The 23,533-nt window shown below is 37.4% G+C and overlaps 1 protein-coding gene across 3 annotated transcripts in view; it reads left to right on the top strand.

Moving 5' to 3' along the window:
* LOC150107214 (roundabout homolog 1-like) overlaps window positions 1-23,533 on the top strand; it is a 742,051-nt gene that overhangs the window by 399,329 nt on the left and 319,189 nt on the right. For all 3 annotated transcript variants that reach the window (XM_090391071.1, XM_090391072.1, XM_090391070.1), the window contains exons 11-12: window positions 1,244-1,423; window positions 12,882-13,006. In XM_090391071.1, the coding sequence (XP_090247197.1) occupies window positions 1,244-1,423; window positions 12,882-13,006 (305 nt within the window). The remainder of the gene's footprint in view (window positions 1-1,243; window positions 1,424-12,881; window positions 13,007-23,533) is intronic.

Here is a 23,533-nt window from a genome sequence, read left to right as displayed (position 1 = left end):
TATTTGGCATTGACCCTTAAGTGACACTAATAATATTGGTTGATGAAATTTTTCATTATATGGAAGGTGGGGAGAAGACATGAGGGGGACATCCATTGAAGTTACATTTGTGTGTGATTAAGAAAGGAATGAGAGTTGGACTTTTCTCTCACAGAGCAGTGAGTAAGTGGAATAGTTTGCCTGTTGAAGTGGTGAGCATATCTAGTGTAAATGAATGTTAGCATCACATCTGGCATGGGTCACATATGTTCTTCTTCAGTGAGTCTTTGAATTTCTAGAGGTATCAGATGATGACAACAGTATTACTGAAAATTCAACATTCTTAGCAACTTCCAAAGACTGCATGACCATTCTTCCTATTTGGAGGCAAACAAACCCTTCAGTTTGCTGTTTCAATTTTTTCTTCTTCCCATATATTCTTTCTTCATTCTTGAAAGAAAATCATGAAAAATTCTCATATGTGAATATTTTGATTTCAAAGATCAAAGAAATATCAAAAAGTTTGTGTCTTCATTTGTAGTTAAAAATACAAATGTGAATTTTTGTTAGAAACACCTTTATTAGGAATGCATGAATTGTCTCCAACAAAAAAGTGAGCACCACACTCTTTTCAAGCTAGCAGTATATAATTATGAGATGTAAACATACTGTTTACTAATGATGTTTGTATATTAATGTTTGATCCTTTTTTTTTTTTTCATGTCTGATTACTTATAAATGGTTCTCTTTTGTATTACACAGTATGTCTGGATAATGTTATTTTCTCTTACTAATTCTAATACTTGATACAATTGAGATGTCCAAATAATTCACAAGGCATTATTGCCTCTATTAGTGAATATATGTGCTTTTGATCAGCAGTGAGGTTTTTTTTTTTTTTTTGTTATTCTTTTACTTATTTTAGTGTGTACGCATGTTTCATTTAGATGAGTGATTATGTTGAGTGCATGGTTTGAAAACCATAAGGAGCATGTTCTTTGCATGGAGTGGTTGGTGATTGGAATGCATTGCCTGACATTGTGGTAAATGCAGATTCATTCACCACAATGTCAGGCAATGTATTCCAATCACCTTGCAAGTTTTGACTTTAAAGAATGGTTTGATGGGCTTTGTGTGTAATAATGTGATGAGTCTTTTGACTTCATGGAGGTCTGGTGTTAATTATAATATTATAATAATAATAATAATAACAATAATAATAAAACCAGCTAAGTTTCTAAAATGAGTGTTACATTATTTTCAGTGGAATACTATAGCAGTGATCTTCAGAGTGGTTGGGTTATGACAGCACATCGTGTACCCACTGAAAGTCACGTAGTTCAAAACTTAAGGCCAGATTCTCGCTATTTATTTTTGGTTAGAGCAGAGAATTCCCATGGACTCAGCCTTCCAAGCTCTGTTTCTGATGTTATTAGAACTCTTGGTAAGATTTTTTTTTTTAAACCAGATTTCTTGCTACACACACACACACCTAAAATGATTTGTGTATTTGATAATCAAAAGGATCTGTACATGATTATAAATTGAATGGATTAAATTTTAAATGCATTTGATGTTAGATGGTTATAGAACTGTTGTTCAGTGAAAGAGTGAATATAAATAGCAAGGTAAACTAGATGTATCTAGTTGCATTGAAAATGATAATACGTGCATTAAGAGGTCAAAATTGTGGAACAAGTTTGTCAAGCAAAAAAAAAAAAAAACACTGAAATTATAGTAGGAGATTTGGCTGAAGAATTAGATCAATTTCCTATTTAATCTGATTATGTTGAAATATTTCTAAGAGTAACCTGAATGCTCATTAGTCCTGTTGCTGGCTATTATGCATCTAATGTCAGGAATAATAACTAGCATTGGTAGATGTAGTAAAACTAAAATCAAAAATTATGGACATCAGTGAGACCTGGCTGACAGAAGTGGATATCCTTACAGGTATAATAGAATGTAATGGATTCATCAGTGTGTCCAGTTAGGATAAGAAGGGAGGGAGGATGTTGCTTTTGATTCCAGAGGAATTAAATTCACACAGATCAGAAATCTCCAATGTTAATACAGGAAATGGATTTGAAGCTGTTTGGATTTAATTCCTTTACAATCAAAAGCAATAGAAAAAATATACAGTTGGGTGCTGCTATTTATTTATTTGACCAGTTTAAGAGAACTCTGAACTTTAAAAGGACTATCATAATGGCTGATTTCAGCTATCAGAATTAGACTGAAATGATGGAGCAAATTACAGACAAATCAGTATCTCTTGTGTTATCATCAATGTGTGGGAGAGGCTCGTAAAGAATCTCAGCTAAGGGTAGGTAGAAGCACTAGGATTTGGAAAAAAATAAAGTAAAATTAAGAATTAAAATTGAAGCAAACACTAGGATCCTATAGAAGACATTGTGATTTTATTAAAAGGTAGACCTTGCTTCAGCAGTCTACTCATATTCTGTAATAGTGACAGCAGAGTTGGATAAGGGAATTTTGCTAAGACATTTAACAGAATTCTACATGAAAGGTTATCATATACGAACTCATAGATGTGTATGCAAAATAAACTTGTGACATGGATAGGAGAGTGTCTGTTTAACAGGTATCAGAAAGTCATGTAAGGAGGTGCTAACACAAGGAGGGTAATCAGTAATATACAGCAAGATTCTGTACTTTGGTCATTGTTGTTTATCATTATACACTATCTACCAATAATTGTCTGGACACTTTAGCAATTTACAATTGATAACCATCAGGTGAACCCTAATATTGGGTATGCCCACCTTTGGACATACCCAATACAGTTATAGGAAAGCATAAAAAAAGAGAACAATTCAATTGAAGACATGTGATATTATGTTCACTATCATCTGCAGAAGAATAGCTCCATCTGCATTAATAGATATCCAAAATAAATTACAATAAAATAATTTTATTGTAATAAATTGTTTTTAAATATAAACAAAAAATTAATTACAAATTATGGAACACGGGAATGTGAGTATTAGTCAGTGTAACTTCCCAAAATTGAGAAAGTTTTAGGTGGTCGTTTTTGTTCAGATTTGGATTGTGAATGTGTGCTTCACAGCTTTCCTGTTACAGTCTTGTCAGAAGAAAATAACTTTTGAGTAACATGTTTTTTTTTATTATTATTATCATTATTATTATTATTACAGGAGTGTACAGACTTCATGGGAGGTTCATTCAACTGACAACATATTTATCATATAGAATCTTAAAGTCCTTAACACTCCTTGCATTAACAACACATTCTGGCAATTTATTTATTTATTCTTATGGCAAAAGCAGCTACAGGTCAATGTCCAGACCAGAAAGCCAATCCAGGGGCTCATCTGGCACCTTGTGGATGTGATGTCCTGGAGGAGGCCACCACCATGAAATTGGTGCCTTGGGCAGTCATTCATAGTATGAGTGATCGTCTGAGCCACAGGGGGAACAGTCACAATAAGGTAGTCTGATAGTCTCCATTTATTCAGTAGATAGCCATGGCAAAACCAGGCTGCAGAGCACAGGAATCTTCAACCAGGAAACCATTTGTTGGTAGATTGTTGGCCCAGTGTTCTCTCCTCATGTCAGGTGTTGATGGTAAGGCAGCTGATCCATGGACCAGAAAGGGTTTCCATGATTTTAGGCGAATACTAGGTGGATTTATGAAGGTCTGGTGCAGGGGCAGAAGTGGGTTGTTCATTACTTTATTAAATACTTTAATCGAGGCTTGTCTTCTCTGTATATTTGGTGGAGCAATGTTAGATAGGACAGACAACCAGGGGAGAGGGGTGCTTCTCAGTGTCCCACTAATTTTACTCATGGTAAAGTTTAGCTGGGTGTCTATAATGTTAGTGTGCTCACTTCTTTCCCAGACAGGGGCACAGTATTCTGCTGCAGAGAATGCGTGGGCTAGTGCAGACAACCTTAAGACATCAGTACCACAACCCTAGGTTGTTCCAGCAAGCCGTGAGATGATATTATTTCTCGTTTTAACTTTGTTGGACAGGTTAGTGATGTGCTTTTTATAGGTGAGGCTTCTGTCCAGGCTCACTCAAAGGTATTTCGGGTAAGGCTCATGTTCTACCATTTTGTCACAGAAAGACAGAAGTTGCAGTGTCGATTTGCTTCTGCATTGTTTAGGTGGAATGCTGTGGACACAGTTTTTGTTGGATTAAGCTTCAGGTAGTACCACTGCTTGAAGTACACCACCAGGATGTTCATGTCTGTGTTCAAGGTTGGCAAAGGAGATAGACTGGTATAGGATAGCAAGATCATCAGCTTATACATATTTGCTTGAGCTGGTATGTGGTAAGTCAAACATGTAGATGTTAAATAGTAAGGGGATAACACAGAGCCCTGTGGAAGATCGTTGTGGAGGAATCTGGGCCTGCTCTTTATTTTTCCATCAATATGGACCTGGATCTTTCTGTTGGAGAGAATGGATTCAAAAAGCTGGAAAGTTGTTTTGCACCTTATGGTATTGCTTAGCTTTAGGAGGAGGCCCCTTCTTCCCAGACTGTGTCATAAGCTGATGTTAGGTCGATGAAAGTGACTCCGCATTTAAGTTTCTTCTGGAATCCTGCTTCAATCTGTGTTGTTAGGGCCAGGACCTGGTCACAGCAACTTCTTGCCAGCATGTTCATTCGGGAGTGCTCTTTCGATGAGTGGTGAGATTCTTTTGAGGAGAATTCATTCAAAGAGCTTAGAGGTGGAGCAAAGCGAGGAGATAGGTCGTAGATTTTTTGACATTATTTGCATCTTTTTTTCTGGCTTGGGCACAGCAAAATTATTTTGGCTTCCCCCATGGTTTTGGTAGTTTTCCAGTTATAATATTTGAGAAAAGGGCAGCCAGCCATGTTTGATATCATTGGCCAAGACGTTTTAGAAACTCAGGAAGGATACCATCCATTCCTGCAACCTTACCATTCTTGGTGAGTTTAAGGCTTCCTGTACCTTGTTCAAGAGAAACTGGCCATAGAAGTTCAGGAAGCTCGGAGGCCATCTTTAGATTTTTTCTGATGGAAGATTGCACAATTATTTTCCTGGTTGAGCTGGGGATTATCTTGGAAGTTTTCAGTAAATGATTAGCCATTTGATCAGGAGTTATCTCTGTGGTGGTTTGTATGTTGTTGGTTCTGCCCCCCCCTGCTAATTTTCTCAGAAGTGACCAGATTTTTCCAGCTAGATTTGGATGGTCACTTCATGGATGGTTGAGATTGATCTTTCTTTTCTGTTTTTGTCAAGCATTGCTATGAGCTCCTTAGCAGTATTTAGTTCTTCAGTTTTTTTCATATTTGTCTAAAAGTTCCTCAACATCCCTACTCCAGCATGGGATGTATTGTTTTCTGTAGTCTCTAGGAATAGAGGCCTTGACTGCAGTTTTGATTAGATTGATAAATCTGGGTTAGCAATTAGGTGTGGGTGGTATTGCTGTAATGATTTGCTCAATTTGCTTTTCAAATACATTCCAGTTGGATCTGTGAAGGTTTCATCTAGCGATTGGTGTTCCACTGATGATTGGGATTCATGTACCTGTCTCTATTAGTGTAGGACAATGCTGGCTGTTAGGGAATCTGTTGAGGATGATTCTGGTTGTTGGCAGAGGGTTGTCTTCAGAGTCTTTAGAGACTATGCACAGATTGGTGGTGTAGGTTCTGTTCCATCTGGCTGAGTGAAGAGTGCCTTCTTGCTTTGCATCATAGATCAAATACAGGTAATATGTATCCATCCAGTTAACTAGATTATCACCATCCTGGTTGTTAGAGGAATAGCCCCCACGTGGCGTGATGAGAATTGAAGTCACCAACATAGATAACAGGGAGAGGAGGCGGCCGATCTGGTCAGGCTTGTAATGGTGGTTTGTAGACATAGATAGTGATATTTTGAATTTTAATACCTATGCATTGAGTTATGTCCTTGAGACCAGGCCGGATGGAGGATGCCAGGCCGTTGAGACACTGCTTGGGATGGTAGTTATAAAACACAAGAATTAGGCCTGGGATCTTTAGTCTATTGATAGCTGTGTCAGGCATGTGGGTTTCCTGGAGAGCCAGGATGTCAATCATTTTGTCTTTAGCAAGAATGCATTTCATTCACTGACAATTCTCCATGTAAAAAATCTACTCCTCACACCCTTCTACATCACATTTTTACATCTTCGTCACTTGTCTCTGAACCCTCTCCAATGTCTCCACATTACATTGAAAACCAGGTGACCAGATATGAGCACAATAGTCCAAGTGTGGTCTGAACAGTGCCTTATACAGTGGCACAATCACTTCCTTTTCCTTGCATGTTAGAGTTCTTACTATAGCAGCACTACGATGTGCAATCATTGCAATACTAGCAATATGCTCTATAAACTTCAGTCTACTGTCAACTATCACTCCCAAATCTCTAATCTCATCCACCTTCCTGCAGTACGGCACCATCGATATAGTACACAGTCTTATATTTTTGCACTCCAAAATGCATCACCTTGCACTTATTGATATTAAAACTACGACCCCGCTCCTTTGTCCAAGTAAAAAGTATTCAAATCTTCCTGAAGAGATTCAGCATCAACAGTACTACTTATAATTCTTCCCAACTTTGCATCATCAGCAAATAACTGAAGATCCCAGTCATTGAACATGATATATAGTTTACGAACACGTTAAACAGAAGGGACCCAAGAACCAAACCCTGGAGCATGCTACTGGTTACCCTTCTTTTTTGAGACACTTCCATCATACAGATGGACTCCATCAGACACTTCTCCATCATTGCTCTGTGAACGATACCCTGCTGGTATCGTTCACAGAGCAATCTCTGATCCATCTAACCAATATATTGTCTATTCCCATCCTCTGCAGCTTGTACACCAACTTATCATGTGGTAATCTACCAAATGCTTTGGCAAAGTCTAAGAATATCACTGTATATGATTCTCCCTTATCTAACACGCATCACCTTTCCATAAAATGCAAATAATGATTGAAACAGGATCTACCCTTTACAAATCCGTGCTGACCATCATAAAGAATGCCATATCCATCAACCGAATTCTGTATTCTATTCCTTATCAATCTCTCCAACACCTTGACCACAACTGCAGTTATACAGACTGCCTATAGTTGGAGACTTCTGTCTTAGAACCATGCTTGTGGAGTGGTACTATTTGGCCTTCTTTCTACTCCTTAGGAACCCTACCCACTGCAAGACTTTAATTAAACAGCCAGGTCAAGGACATAGCCAACTGTGGTGCACATTCCTTAAGCATGGGTGGTGATATGTCATTCCATTCCCACAGCCTTATTCACATCTAACCCAACCAACACCTGATGCACCTCTGTTTCTTTCACTTCCAATTCTCCTAATACTTGCCTCTTTTTTATATATTGCACTGAATCATTTACACCAGTATGATATACGCTGATAAAATGCTCGTTCAATAATTCCACTATATCCTTTGCAACCGTTAGTCGGCTGCAATGAATATCCATCAATGTTAGTCTGCCATAATTATTCTTCCTCTTGCTTGCCATGTAGCAGAAAATTTCCCTTGAGTTAACCTTGGAGTGACCAGCCAATCTCCTCTCATACTGCACCTTTTCTTTCTTTACCATGCTTGTCACCTTTCTAACCTGCACCTTATGCTCTTTGTGGATCTGATCACTACCAACTGGCTTGTATCTCCTCCATAACATTTTCTTTTCCAGCACAGCTTGCTTGATTTCACTGTTCATCCATTTCACTCCCACTCTATTTACTTGCTTAACCCTCGGCATGCAGTCATACATTGTTTTTGTCAGATACTGCCTTATGAGTTTCCATACATTGTCAACATTTTTTTCACTCAGCTCTACCCAAAGTACTGATGCTGACTGACTAAAGAGCTTCTTATAATCACCTGCTTTATACTTACACATGTATCCATTTTTGACAATGACCTTTTCTTGTTTCATCACTTCCCAAACAAGTACCTCATGATCACTTTCACCAACTTGCAGCAGTGTCAACACTTCATTAACAACTACATCTTGTGAAGTTATCACCAAATCCAAAACATTAAAACCTCTAGTTGCTTCAGACACATGGTGCTTAAGATACTTATCTCTCAGCAACTCCACAAACTCACTCTCTCTGTTCCTATAATTAAAGTCTCCCATTAGAATCACTTTTTTTTTTGCATGGCCAACTAATTTGTCTAAACATTTCACAATCAGTATTCTCTGCATTCCCTGGCCTATAACAGCATCCTATCAGATATACTCATCTCTCACTTTGTAGACACAATTCCTCTACAGTCATCAACAGCACTTCCCTTCCTCTTTTCACATTTCTATCCTTCTGAAAACTATATCTCCTTCTAATTCTGTTCCCGACATCACATCCTCCTCACACAGTCAAGTTTCACTTATTCCAATTATCTTTGGGCATACCGTCTCAATCGATGTTACAAACTCAGTTTGTAACAATCCTGTTTTGTTTGAGGCCATTCTACCTGCACCAACCTTCAGTCTGACACTCCTGTTTCCATGATCTTAACTCTGATTTCCATTCCTACCTATCTCATCTTCACCTTTATGCATCCCATCCTCTTGTGCTGCTGCAACCATATCTTCAACCTCATATCCATCTTCCTCCTCCCATACAATATTTGTGCTATCCTGCTTCACAGATAGACTCTGATCATTTTCTATATTAGCTTCTTGACTCAGTGCCTTCTCAGAAAAACAATAGACTTCCTAAATTCCCAACACCAAACTCATTCAAATGTAATCCATTGGCTTTATACCATTCCAACTTCCCTTTAAATTCACTCCACAGATTTACAAATTTGCCTCACACACAACTCAGCCATCTTACTATTCATTATCTCTGCTCTCCTTCTCAATTCACTGTTGTCATATCTGGGCAACACACCTATGACTTTCACTTTCCCAACAACACTATTCTTCTTTACCTGCTGCAACAGCTTCCTCAAGTTTCTATCAACATTTTTTTCTCTCCAACTAAGTCATTTGTGCCACAACTAATTTTGACACCAAGTATTTCCTTTTTCCAATGCATCAGTTATTTGCTTCATTGTTCCACCAGAAAAACATGTTTTGTGCACTTTATTAGTAATCACACCTCTAATGATAGAGTCCCCATACACTGATATGACTATCCTTTGACTCTTTCTTCCTAATATTAACTTCTCATTATCATCAGCCAATTTCTCCTTTAGATGTTTAATATCCTCTTCCAGACGTTTCATTTTGCTTTTCATGCATCAGCAAATTAGCTCTCTGAGCACAGGAAGAGTAATTTTTATGGGAAATTTCAACTGTGGGGAATAGACTGGAAGAAGGAAGGACACGAGGAAAAGAAATGGAATTTATTCAACTAGTGATAATTATCTGAAACAATATAATGATAGATTGGAACCAGGTTTTGATAATGCTGGATCTGGTGATAACATAAGAGGATTTGTCTATAAAAAAAATTAGCCACTTTGCCTCTGATTGGATAAGAATGTGATACTACTCTGTTTTTGTTTTGGGAAAGGGGGGGAATGAATTGCTTTGGGATGGTAGGTCTTTTTAATAGTTTACTCACTTTCTCTAATAAGCTGAGTGGGTTAAATAAAGGAAATGGCTACACATCATGATATTGCTGGACTTTGCAAAGGCATTTTACAAAATATTGCATGGGAAACCTTTTACCTAAATAGGAGCAAATGGGGATGAATATGAAGCTAATGACAGGATAAGATGGCAGCTGATAGGCATCTTTCTCTGACCTCAGGTTTATAGGCCTATCATGTCTTAGTAACTTGGCTTTATAGAAATTTAATTAATCTTATGATTGGGTGGTTGGTTATTACATCTGATTGTCTACTGCATCTTTCAGATCTGTGCATTCTCTGGCCACTTTGTTTCTTTGCCTTGCAGGGTGAAAATCCAACTTTTCTTGCCCTCTATGTGAGACACTGGTTCATAATATAAGGAACTCCCAGTAATAGTGCTGGTCCTTGTCATTTCTCACTTTTTCTCTTACCTTTTCTTCATATATTTTTGCTCTGGCTCTATTTCTTCTAAGTCTTTGCTTTCCTTTTCTGCAGACCACCATCACTGGGATTCAATGCCTTGCCTCTGTTTGCTGTGCAGCACAGCCCCTGGACATACAAGTGAATCCTGATGGTGTGCATGCTCTGCTTTGTCAAACACTTGTACACCATCCTTCTTCAGCAAGATGGATAATATTGGATGATCCAGTTAGAATCAATCAGCCAGTGATCTTGACTGCAGGGATCAAAAGTGCATTGAGCATTGTCCCGAGATAATGCTCAATGCATGCTTCATTGTTGTTATAATGTCTGAGGTAACCTGATATTCCATTTTAGTGAATATTTATTGCTTTCCAGATGGTAGTGGGTATTGAGGGGAATTTCGTGGTGGGGATCTCTGTTGAATATAATATCTCCTTGAGTATGAATTCTACATCTTCAAATTTATTAGGAGCCCTTTTCCCAAGATCCCACCAATTACTGTAAATTTAGATAAAATCAGGTTTGGGGGTGGGGGGGAAACACAATTAGATTTAAGGTACTTTTGTGTAGCATCAATGGCTTGCATCTTGTTCATATGTGTTTCCTAATGATGACCTTGATACAGAGGTCAAAAGTTTCTTAATTTTAAGCTCTAAAATGTGTTTTTCTATCCATAAATTCTACACAATGAATGCTGACTGCCATGTAACCTTCAAAAAAAAAAAATAATAAATAAATAAATCTGCCTCACACATAAATGTACATCATCATCCTTATAATCCATGGAACAGATGAATGGAAACTAGATAAAATGTCTCCTTTATTCAAAGGGGTTTTGAAGTATTTCAGGATCTCCCCATAAGTTAATAAGACATTCTGGTAAAAACATTACGCCGGCAACAGTCAGAAACTGACTGCAAGTAACATTCATGGGATCTCGGAAGAGATGTCCAAATGCCTATATTATCCTTCTATGTTCATGTGCAATTCTTCTGTTGCATACATCTACCTTCTATTATCAAATGTCCTCCATCCATCCATGTAATTCCATACCCCCCCTTCCTGCACATTATCACTATTATCTCATTTATTTTTCACTGCTCTTCTCCTCATCTCTGCATTATCATACCTGTACACCACATTCACTGTATTCCCTCTCGCACTTTTCTGCTGCACAGTGCTAACAATCAATCTTAAATTCTTACTACCTGATTCCCACTACCTATCAGGTCATTCATACCAGCCATCACTATCATCTCATTCATATTCTCTCTGTTGTTCCATTGCTGTCATCATTATCATTCTTTCAAGCAACTGCTTTTCTAGCATGGTACCCTGCTCTGCACACATCCTGAATCTGTATTTTCATACATAAGCACCATTAATTTGTCTCTTTTTAGCATCCATAACTCTTTCCACTTCCTCTCTCTCTCTCTCTCTCTCTCTCTCTCTCTACTTTCCTGCCTTTCATTCATCTCACTGTTCCTTTCTCCCAGACTATGTTTCCTCTTTCTCTGTCTCTCTTATACTGTTTGCTTTGTTTTTTCTCTCTTACTCTGTCATTCTCATGCCTTTCCCTCACTCCTGTTCTCCTTGTACCAATTAACCTTTCAAGCCTCTTAATCCATCTGTCCACTTTCCTCCACTCAGTCTTCATGCCTTCCAGTTCTTTTCAGCATTTCTCTTTCTCTCTTCATACATCCTGCTTTTGCCTATCTTTCACTGATTCAGTCAAGGCCACCTGCCAGAACCACTTTAGTATAATATCCAAGGTTAAATTGATTAAGACCTCTTGTACATTATCCTCAGCCTCAAACACAGTATTTATGTTATCCATTTCCAACTCTGCTTCTATTACTAAAGCCTGAGAAACATGATAGGCATTACATGAATAATGGTCACTGTAGCACTCCAGTGAGTCTTTGGACTAAATGGAATGCTCTTGTAATAATAGTAATAAATCAGATTTACCTTTTTTTTTGACATTAAATTTTGAGATTAAGTTTAATTACAGATTCATAGAGAACATGATTATTTTATTTATGAACATATTTAGGTGATACACTTTTTTTTGCCTACTGTGAAGTAATCACCCTACTTCTTAGCCTGAAAATGTTTCATGTTGTTTGGTTTATATTGCAGGATTTCCAAACATGTTCTTGAACTTGTCTGCTTTTTCTGTTCTTTAGAGTTAGGGACAGAGCTTGTCTGCTCTGTCCCTAACTCTAAATGCTGTAGGTTACCAACTGTTTGGTAACATACAGCATTAACTAATATGATCTATGGAGACCTTATTATTTCTTTATCAACATTGAATGCCCTTTGATTGTAAAGACTAGATTTCTGATCAAAGGTTCGAATCCTTTCTAGGATTCAGAGAATTTTTAGTGGGGCTTTCACCTGAAGTTGAGTTAGCCAGTCTCATATGGCAGTAATAGAGCTTTTCATCTAACAAACCTTCCAGTGAATACATGGTTATTAGGATTAACTGCACTATCATAGCGTTAATTACATTTCTTTGAAGCCAAGTTACTTAGCCATGACTGACTGGCTATTGAGCCTAACTGATTGATGTCTGTGTTCAGCATGTGCTGAGCTCCATTTTCTTCTCCTGTTCCTTTATTTATACGTTCTGCATCAGCAATGTATTCTGTTCTCTGTTTCTAGGGGCTCCTTTTCTAACAATAAAGAAACAATGCAATTATTCTCCATATGCTACAACAAAAATTTAAAGTAATCTATAGAGAAGTTCACTTATTTGCAGAATTAGTCTAACTGTAAATTAAAGTAGGAACATTTTAAAACAAACAAAAAAAAAATGCAGTCTGTTATCTGAGAAGAAATGATCATACTTTTTTTGATTTTTTCACAGGTCTTCCTCCTCATATTTTACCTGATTATGACCTAGATGAAGCTCGAATACGATTAAGTACCATTGTGGTTGAGCTGGAGGACATCAGACCTATTAGTTCTACTGCTGTGAAGCTTTTCTGGGAGGTGAGTTCATTATTAGAGGACGCTGTATAATGCTAGAATACACACTTTCTTACCACAATCCATATTTCTTTAGTTTAAAAGCTGTTTTATTTCATTTTATCCAAACATATTACAAAATAGTTCCTCTCATCCAATTGAAGATGTTCATTTATAAATCATGGAAGTCTGCCAAGTAGTTTTTAGATTACATTATTTATAGTTCAATGCACAAGTGGTCAGCAACAGAACAAAAGATGTCACCATTGTTAACAATTAGTAGCAGCTCGTTAAGTCATAAATTGTAATAAATGTGCCTAGAGTCTGAGAACTAATTGGAATACTATGTAGAAAATGCCTTAGAAATCTGCACTTAACATGTTCTGACCATTCCAAATCTACCTAACAATGCAAAACCTGATGAATCGAAGTGCCTCTACTGCAAGAAAAATAAACCATTTTACCAGAGTCAAAACTATTATTATTATTATTATTCAGGCCTCCATGGAGTCAAAATACTCATCGTGGGAGGTCCTTCCTAGGAAACACTAAGTCTATCATATCACTCCTTGAACTCATGTGCCTAGAGTCTGAGAACTAATTGGAATACTATGTAGAAAATGCCTTAGAAATCTGCACTTAACATGTTCTGACCATTCCAAATCTACCTAACAATGCAAAACCTGATGAATCGAAGTGTCTCTACTGCAAGAAAAATAAACTATTTTACCAGAGGCAAAACTATTATTATTATTATTATTATTATTATTATTATTATTATTCAGGCCTCCATGGAGTCAAAATACTCATCATGGGAGGTCCTTCCTAGGAAACACTAAGTCTATCATATCACTTCTTGAACTCATTGACTGTTCTCGCTCTCACCACTCTATTAGGCAATGCATTCCATAGTTCAACCACCCTCCATGCAAAGAAACCACTCCTCACCCTCTTCCTCACAGCTTCCTTTCGTAACTTCCAGGGATGGCCCCTTGTCTTCACTCATTCCCACTGTTCCACCAAGTGAAAGAACTCCCCAGTGTCAACTCTGTAACCACCTCTCAACAGTTTAAAAGTCTCAATCATATCACCTCTCCTTCTATCCACCAAACTCTGCAGTCCACATTCCCTCAGATGATCCTCATAACTAACATTGTACAGTCCTGAAACCATCTTTGTTATTTGAAACTGCCTCTGTACCCTTTCCACAGTTAATTTATCCCCTTCAAATCCAGGGAACAAATCTGAGAACAATAGTCTAAGTTTGTTTTGATCACGGTCTTATACAATGGGATGATAACTCTTTTATCTCTGCAGGTTAGCATCCTTGTCACTATTGCAGCAATCCTCTGTTACCTTGTCTTCACCACCTTTGCAATATGTCCCCCGAATTTCAGGTTTCTATCAGTCATCAACTCAGATCTCGTGTCTCCCCTACTTCCTCCAGAGTATGAAGTGTCCTGTTGATGTGGCTCAAACCTCAAGACCTTACATTTTGCTGCATTAAACCGACACCATCATTCACTTGCCCATCTGTCTAGTTTATTCAAATTCTCTTGCAGGGCTACCACATCTGCACTATTACTGATAACATTTCCCAGCTTCACATTATCCACAAACAACTGAATATTCCCCTGCAATCCACTGACAATGTCATTGATATAAAGGTTAAACAATATAGGTCTCAACTGGATGAAGAAATTAACCAAACAACGCTTACAGGAAAGCCTTCTGGTTCAAATTCTTTAAATCATTTGAAAACACACTAGAATTACAAAAGAATGTTTGATTTCTCTTGTTCAAGACCTTTTTGACAAGCAGAACAAATCACAGAACCATTTAAGAATTAAATGAAGTAATTGATATGCCATGCTTTGCTGTATTGTGCACTTGTTTTCTCAAAACTTGATTATGAATCACACAAATCAGTGCTCTTGCAAAGCAAAGTACTGGTACATTTGGCACATCACCCATTCAGAGCCTTTATGTCAAAGCAAATGAATCCTCTCTCTCTTGTTTTGACTGAAACAGTTCCGATTTAACTGTATCTTAAAAATGAAGTCTTTGTGTAAGTGTCTTACAAAGATCAATACTTTTTCCTTACATTGGGAAGTCTAACATACTTTTCACATGAATGTGGACAATATTACTTATACTGAACATGATAGTATTTTACCATGGAAGATTTGCATTCCACCATGTAACCTTTCACTCTACTCACTAAGGAAGTTACTTCATCATCAGTCTACCTACTGCTGTTTAATGCATATAGAGCAGTGCACCCTGATTTCTTACCTGACTATACCAACAGTTCAAGATATGAATTCTCTGTGGTTCTGTTTTTCTTAGCCACATTGCATATTTGAATCAAACCTGGCTTGAATGCAGTAACTACACTGTTGAACTGCATACCATACAGCATTTGGTTCTACACATAAAGGAAAACTACTACCAAAAATGTGTGATTTATACAGGCTTATTGAATTCTTTACAGGTATTCTCTTCTATGTACAATCCACATCAAGTACTCTAGGATATTCTACAATTATTTTATCAAATGAAGATCCTTAACATTGATATTCACTCATGTTGAATTCCTTGTCATATGAAGAGACAGAAGTGCTTGACAGTGGAAACAGTAATAGTGTGAGAGATGAAGAGACAACGGGAATGCAAGAGGAACAGGGAAATGGGGGGTGGAGGGCTTGGGTGAACAGGGAGACATGCATAGGGAGAGTGGATGTTGAAAGTGACAATGAATGTGTGTATGAAGATGGAGTATATTGTGATGTGGGTGAGGAAGTTGAGACTGAGCAGATATATCTGGTAAGTGGTGATAAAAGTGATTAGGTAAGTGTGGTGGGGAGATCACAACCAACAAGTGGCTTGGATAGGACTGGTTATAGACCTAAAAATGAATTACTGTGTTTGTTTACAAATGCCAGAAGTATCAGAAATAAGGGAGATGAAATGGTTTCACTGATTGAGTTTACTCATCCCAAAATCACTGGAATAAGTGAAACATCGTTAATTGAAGATAATATTCTAACAGGAATAGAAATGGAAGGATAAAGTATTTTTTGCAAAGATAGAAAGGACAAGAAGGGAGGAAGAGTGCTGCTTGATGATGATAGAAGGGGAATTATGTCCCCATAAGGTAGACATGAAAGAGAGAAATAGGCAGTATGGTGTAATGTGGAGGTTGAAATGAAGGATGTTGCTATAGGCCTGGGAATGTGAAGGGTGGTGAAGAAATGTATAAACAACTTGAAATAGTGAACAAAGGAAGAGTAATTATTATGGGTGATTTTAATTATGGTAGTATAGATTGGAATGAAGAGATAGCATTTGAGAATAAGGAAAATAAATTCCTTGAGTTCTTGAGAGAGAACTATCTGAACAGCATGTGAAGGAGGGCATGCAAGGATCGAGAGTTCTAGATCTGGTCATTTCATCAGAGGATATAATTGTGAGAGGGGTTTTCACACTTTCCTCCGGTTGGTGAAAATGACTGTGAAGTGATCACCTGTGTTGTTGCTAGTCATATGCAGAGTTTTGTGAGGGATATATGCGGAATTATAAGGCTGGTGATTATGACATGCTTAGGAGACAGCTTGGAGCTATAACATCGAATGAGGAGTTGAGCAGTAAAGAAATAAATGCTGTTAGAAACTAACAAAGAAATACATAATAGCATCAATGTGTGAATGTATTCTGAAGGCCAAAAGGCTGAATAAGGTAGGTATAAAATGGATGAATGTGGAGCTTAAGCATGAAATCTGGAAAAAGAAGCTACTTTGGATGAAATACGAGATGAACAGAGGTAATAATAAGTTACATAAAGAGTATCAAGAGCAAGCCAGGGAAGTGACTCAGTTAGTAAGGAAAACAAAAATAGAGTATGAGCAGAAATTGACAAATGTTAAAGAAATACCTTAGAGAGTTTTTCTTTAGATATGTGGCAAGTGGAAGGAAGAATGATTATGATAAGATGATGTTAATGGTTGAAAGTGGTAGAATGGTAACTGCTGCAGAAGATGTTTTTGAGGTATTCATTGATCGATTTATCAGGGTGGAATCATGAGGAACTTAAGTGAGGACATGGAATGAGTGATTTATCAGGGTGGAATCATGAGGAACTTAAGTGAGGACATGGAATGAGGGAGCAGGAGGTATTTGAGGAAATAAATAAAGTTGATGTCGATGTGGTGATAGGATTTGATGACACACACAGATATTAAGAGAATGTTCCACAGAATTGGCAGTAGCATTGGCATGCCTGTTTAGTAAGAATCTTGCAGCAGCAGCAGCAGCACATGTTCGAAGGAAATTGGAGGGTGAAATTGTAGCTTTAAATCATAGACCAGTCTGCATATCTGGAGTTGTCGTGAAGATTGGAGAGATTGGTAAGAAGTAGGATACAGAAATGAGTTGAGGTTGATAACAGCAGTATTCTTTGTGGTTATCAGCATGGGTTTGCTAAGGGGGAGATCATGTTTCACTAACTTACATGTACTATAACAAGGTGACAAATACCTTGGACAGGGAAGATGCATATACAGTGGTGTACTTGGATTTTGTAAAAACTTTTGATAGACTGCCACACAACAAGCTGTTAAATAAATTGAAATAGATTGGATTGAACAACAGACTTCTGAGTTGGATCAGTGATTGGCTGTCAGATAGGTATCAAAAAGTAGTATATGGAGGTGCGGTATTCTGTAAGTGGAAGATCACTAGTGGTATACTGCAGGGGTCAGTTTGGGGATCATTCTTGTTCAGTTTGTATATTGATGATATTGGGATGGGTTTAACTGGTGACATGCAGCTGTTTGCAAATGATTTAAAATTGGAGAGAGCAATGCAGAGTCAAGAAGATGTTATGGCATTGCAGGAGGACTTGAATAGATTGCATGAATGGGCAGGTAAGTGGAACTATCAGTTCAGTGTTGCAAAGTGTAAGGTTTTATGATTTGGTAAGTGGGGAAACCTTAAAGGAAGTATAGGAGAAGATGATAGATCTTGGAGTGATGGTGGACAAGGACCTGAAATTCAGGGGCCACTTTGCACAAGTTGTAAAGACATCATATCAGATAAGGGCAATGATGTGAAGTACCCTGACATGCAGAAATAGAGAGGTTATGATGCCATTGCACAATAATCCTTATGAGGACTTGATCAGGCCTCATAAGGATTATTGTGCATAGATTTGGTCACTGTGTTTTCATGGTGATGAGGATATGTTGGAAAGGGTCCAGAGAAAATTCACAAAGGTGGTCAGTGGTCTTTGGAATGTGGAGTACAAGGATAGATTGAGAGAATGTAAGTTACAGAGCCTCATGAATAAGAGGATGATGGGGGAGGGGTATGATTGAGACATATAAGCTAGGGGTTTTTATCAGGTTGACATGGAAGAGATTTTTCATAGAATGGGAGAGGGTTGGTAGAACACGTGGCCATCACTGGAAACTGTACAAGGAGGGTGTGAGCAGAGGGGTGAAGAGAAGGTTCTTTGCATGGAGAGTGGTTGGTGAGTGGAATGCATTGCCTGACTGTGTTGTGAATGTAGACATATTGAATCTGTTTAAACCATGGTTGGATGAGCCTTGCGTGCAATAGTATGCAATTGTGACTGATGACCTAGAAACACAGCTGCTAGGTCATTTCATATTTTCTCTGCATGCTGTTTGTCATTCCCTTATATAATTAGACAATTAATATAAGCAGAGTTAATAAGGGGAAGTCATCCTGACACTAGGCATTAACAAATAAATTCAATGAGGTTAGACCTGAAATTAATAATTTGCAGTCCAGTCTATGTATAAACAGAAGAGAGAAAGTTATTGTGACTCAGCTATCACTATCATATACATTTCTTATCTACAGAGGGGATATGACCCACTGATGTATGAATACTGTAACACTTATTTAATCATACATCATCTTCTAGTGAAGTTCCAGCACTTTACTTGAGAGAGGAATGCAAATAATTGCACTTTTACAAAGTATTAATTTATACAGATGATCTGATCTGATCATAAACTTGTTTTATATGTATATATGGCATTGTTCAAATAGAATTTGGTTTCTTGTAAATGAGATGTTCTTTTCTTATGTATCAATATGTGGGATCTAATGCAATATAGTGTATGTTTAATGTATTCATTGCTGAGGATGAATGGTTTGTGGTAGAAGTGCATGAGTGGAGAGAGTGTGGGGCTGAAATCTTATTATTATCCCAAGACCCTATGGAGTCAAAGACTCATCTAGAAGGTCCTTATGTCATACACACACAACTCATCATACCGTGCCTTAAACACACTCACATTCTCTGCAGACACCACCCTCTCAGACAAGACATTCCAATCATTCACAACTCTGCATGCAAAAAACCTGTTTCTCACTTCTCACTTCTGTTTCTCACCGCTCACACTCTCCTTATACTGCTTCCAGGGATGACCTCTGGTTCTACCTGGATCTCCCACTGGTTTCTGTAAAACTTCTCTAACATTGATCCTATAAGAACCGCTTACTAACTTGTAGGTGTTATAATGTCATCCCCTCTTCCTTCTATCCACTAGACTCTGTAAATTGCTTCTTTTCAACCTGTCCTCATATTTGACATTCAAGAAATCAGAACCTACCTTAGTCAGTTGCCTCTGTACTTTTTCCAACATCTCTTCGTCATTTTGAAAACCAGGTGACCAAATCTGTGCATAGAACTCCATGTGTGGCCTAATCAAAGCCTTATACATTGGAACAAGAATCTCCTTATTTCTACAAGTCAGTATCCTCCACATCATTCCCAGAATTCTTTGTCTTGTCCTCGCAGTTTTGGCAATGTGTTCCCCTAAATTTCAGATTCTTATGCACAATCACCCTAAGATCTCTTATTTCCTCAACTTCCAACAATATATCCCCACCAAGCATAAAATATACATCCCATCTTTGTTTCCCAAATTTTAAAACCTTACATTTTGCAACATTGAACTTGCATACCCATTTCCTTACCCATTCACTCAATCTATTCAAGTTTTCTTGTTATATATTATTTTCTTTATTATATTATAATATAATATATAATGTAAGTTAGATATAAATAAATCATGTGGACCAGATAACATACAAGGAATTATGATCAAACATCTTCCTTCCCTAGCTCTAGATTGGCTACTTCGCTTATACAACAATAGCCTAAGACAAGGAAAAGTTCCAAAAGACTGGAAGACAGCCACTATCATACCAATCTTAAAGCCTAACAAGCCGCAAGACCAACCAGGAAGTTATAGACCAATTTCACTGACTTCAATTCCAGGCAAATTAATTGGAAAAAAAGGATACTCCAACATTTGAATTACTATCTAAACAAAAATAGTATACTACCACATTTTCAGGCTGTCTTTAGAAGAAATCACTCAACAACTGATCAACTTTTCTACTTGACCCAGACAATTCAAGATAACTTCCAGACCAAACCTACCAAATCCACCATTGCAGCTTTTAGTAATGATTTTAGCAATGCCTTTGACAAGGTGTGGAGGCAGAAACTCTTTTCCAAACTTTGTCATATTGGAATAGAAGGGAAAGTTCTTAACTGGATCTATGACTTTCTAAAAAATAAAACAATTCAAGATAGAATAGTTAATACCTTTTCCATTTCCAAGAAAGTGAAAATAAGACAGGGACTCCCTCAAGGTAGCATTTTGAGCCCACTCCTTTTTTCCATCTACTTAAATGACTTAGATAAAAATATAAATAAAGAAACAAAGATAGCTATGTTTGCTGATGATTTGGTCCTATTGTCAGCTCACAACAACCTAGAAACAGCAGAAGGTCACTTAAACAAAGCCATTGAAAGTTTAGCTACATACTGTGAAAACCAAAAAAATCAAAATTAACCCTACTAAATCAGAAATCTGTGTTTTTACTATTAATAACCACCTCAGAAAGTGGAGACCAAAGATTAAGCTAAACAGTCAACTAATTACATTTAATGAAAACCCCAAATGCCTTGGAGTTACTCTGGATCCATCGCTAACCTTCAATAAACATATCAACAATGTTGCAGTCAGAGCAAAAAGAAGACTAAATATCATGAAAAGTATCTCAGGTAAAGAGTGGGGAGTCGATGCTAAAACCTTAAAAGTCACATATTATCCTCTATTATTCATCCCATAATGGAATATGTTTCACCAATCTGGATGCAAACATCACAAACCAGTTTAAACAAGCTTATAAAAATTCAGAAAAATGCAGCTAAAATCATATGTGGACTAAGGAATACAACTCCTGGAAAAATAGCAGAATTCTAATCCAACCTTGTTCCTTTAAACATCAGGTGGCAAGAAAATTTTACCAAATTTGTAGAAAAAAGAGCCAACCTTGCACATCATAGAACAAGTGAACATTTTAAAAACTGAAAACCAACAAACAGAATACAGAAAAAATCAACAATGCATGAAATCATAGAAAATAAAATTTCCTTGGATTGTCCAAATAAAATAGCTGACTACCCAGCATTTCCTCCAAATCAAGACAGGAAAAATATAGTTATCAACTCTGAAATAGGGAAACATGAGGAAAAAAAGCCTAGAAAACCGTGAAATCTTGAGATCATTAGCCCTTTCAAAAATAATGGAATATGGACCTGACTCAACAAAGATCTACGCAGATGGCTCCAAAAATCAAAAATGACAATTCTGGGAGTGGCGTCCTGATCTATGGCTCTCATGATATAGAACTAAAAACAACTAACAGTATTGGATGCAACTCATGCCATGCAGAATTAATAGCATTAACACAGCACTGCAATATTTGGACAAACAAAACCCGAAGGAGTTTATATTTTTTACAGATTCCTTAGCAGCCCTTCAAGCTATTAAGAACTGCTACACTAGCCATCAAGAAATACTTAGAGACATAGCAAAAAACATAAACAAATTACATAAAGATTCCGAAATAATCTTCCAATGGATCCCATCCCATGTGGGATTAAAGGGAAACGAAACTGCAGATGAAGTAGCAAAAATGGCCGCAGCATCAAGTGATACCACAGATTTCAATCTTTTTAAAACCACCCAAAAAAGAAAACATAAAAAGAACAATTCTTCAGGACATGACTCACCACTGGTACTCAGCAGAAAATCCAGGGGCTACCATCAACTCCAAGTTTAATCGCAGTGCTACTACCATGATCTCTCGCCTCAAGACCGGCCACACAAGACCAATCAAGTTTAGCAATGGCATAAAAGTCTTCCCCACCTGCAAAATCTGTAACATCGAGGAAGCATCACCAATGCATTTGCTAAACTGTATGAATATTTCCAAATGTGAACTCTATAACAACCCAGAAAAGGTGCTGTATAAAATACATGAACTTGACCTCTATGATCTGGTGTAATAATGCCATGGGATAATAAAAAAAAAAATAAAAATAAAGTTTTCTTGTAATGGCACAACATCTTCTCTACTCTTCATATTTTTTTCCGACTTTGCATCATCAAAAAACTGAATATCCCCATTCAAATCTTTGCCAATGTTATTAACATACAGGTTAAGTAGTAATGACCCTAAAACAGACCCCTGAGTCACATTAACTAGTTGCTTTCCTATTCCGGAATATTGCTCCTCCATAGCAAAATGAGAAAAGCAAAAACGGATTATGAAAGGAAATTAGCCATTGCAAGCTAAAGAGAATCCCAAACAGTTCTTTCAATATGCTGCTAGTAAAAGAATAACTGTACACGGCAGAATGATTTTAAGGAATGCCGATGGTAGGGAGGTCATTGAATCAGCCGATATAGTGGAATTACTGAGTGAGCACTTTGCAAGAATATATCATCCAGGTGGTGACGTTGAAGGAATGAAGGAACCATTAGTTTATATGGGAATTGTGATCAATGAAGTGGAGGTGAATAGTCCATTACAGAACCTTAATGTGAATACATCTGTAGGATTGGATGGTATATCAGCACGGGTCTTATGTGAAGCAGCTAAAGAATTGTCAGTGCCCTTGAACTTATTGTTTAATCTGAGTCTTGGGTCTGGTTTAGTCCCAAAGGGGTGGAAAGAGAGGAAATAGTTCCACTGCATAAAGTAGGATCCAAGACTACTGTTGCAAATTACCGACCGATCAACATATCAGGAGTCATTGTCAAGGTCTTGGAGAAAGTAGTCGAGAGAAAAACACAGAAATGGATCGATGAAAATGAGATACTGTATGGGGGAGGTTTTGTGAAGGGTAGATCATGCTTCAGTAACTTGCTCAGGTTTTATAACACAGTGATGGTTGAACTGAATAAGGGTAATGGGCTACTTAAATATAAAGAGCTAATCAGCTTCATTTCGGCGATATAAACATTATTTTAATTTAAGGGGATATTAAATCCCACATTGTTTTAAAACCGAATAAGAAACTCAAAGATTGGAATCAGAGAGTTTCATGCCGAATATAGTAAACTATAAAGTATCGGCGATCACTAGCGTGAGCTAATGCAAGTGACCCTAGTACGTAGTACAGTACCGGACAACTCGTAGCAAAGGTAGTAAAGT

The sequence above is a fragment of the Typopeltis vanoorti genome, chromosome 4, assembly GCF_054136105.1.
Source record: "Typopeltis vanoorti isolate ZY-2024b chromosome 4, IOZ_Tvanoo_1.0, whole genome shotgun sequence".
Lineage (NCBI taxonomy): Eukaryota > Metazoa > Arthropoda > Arachnida > Uropygi > Thelyphonidae > Typopeltis > Typopeltis vanoorti.
Note: the sequence above shows the minus strand (reverse complement) of the source record. Positions and strands in the feature narration are given on the sequence as shown.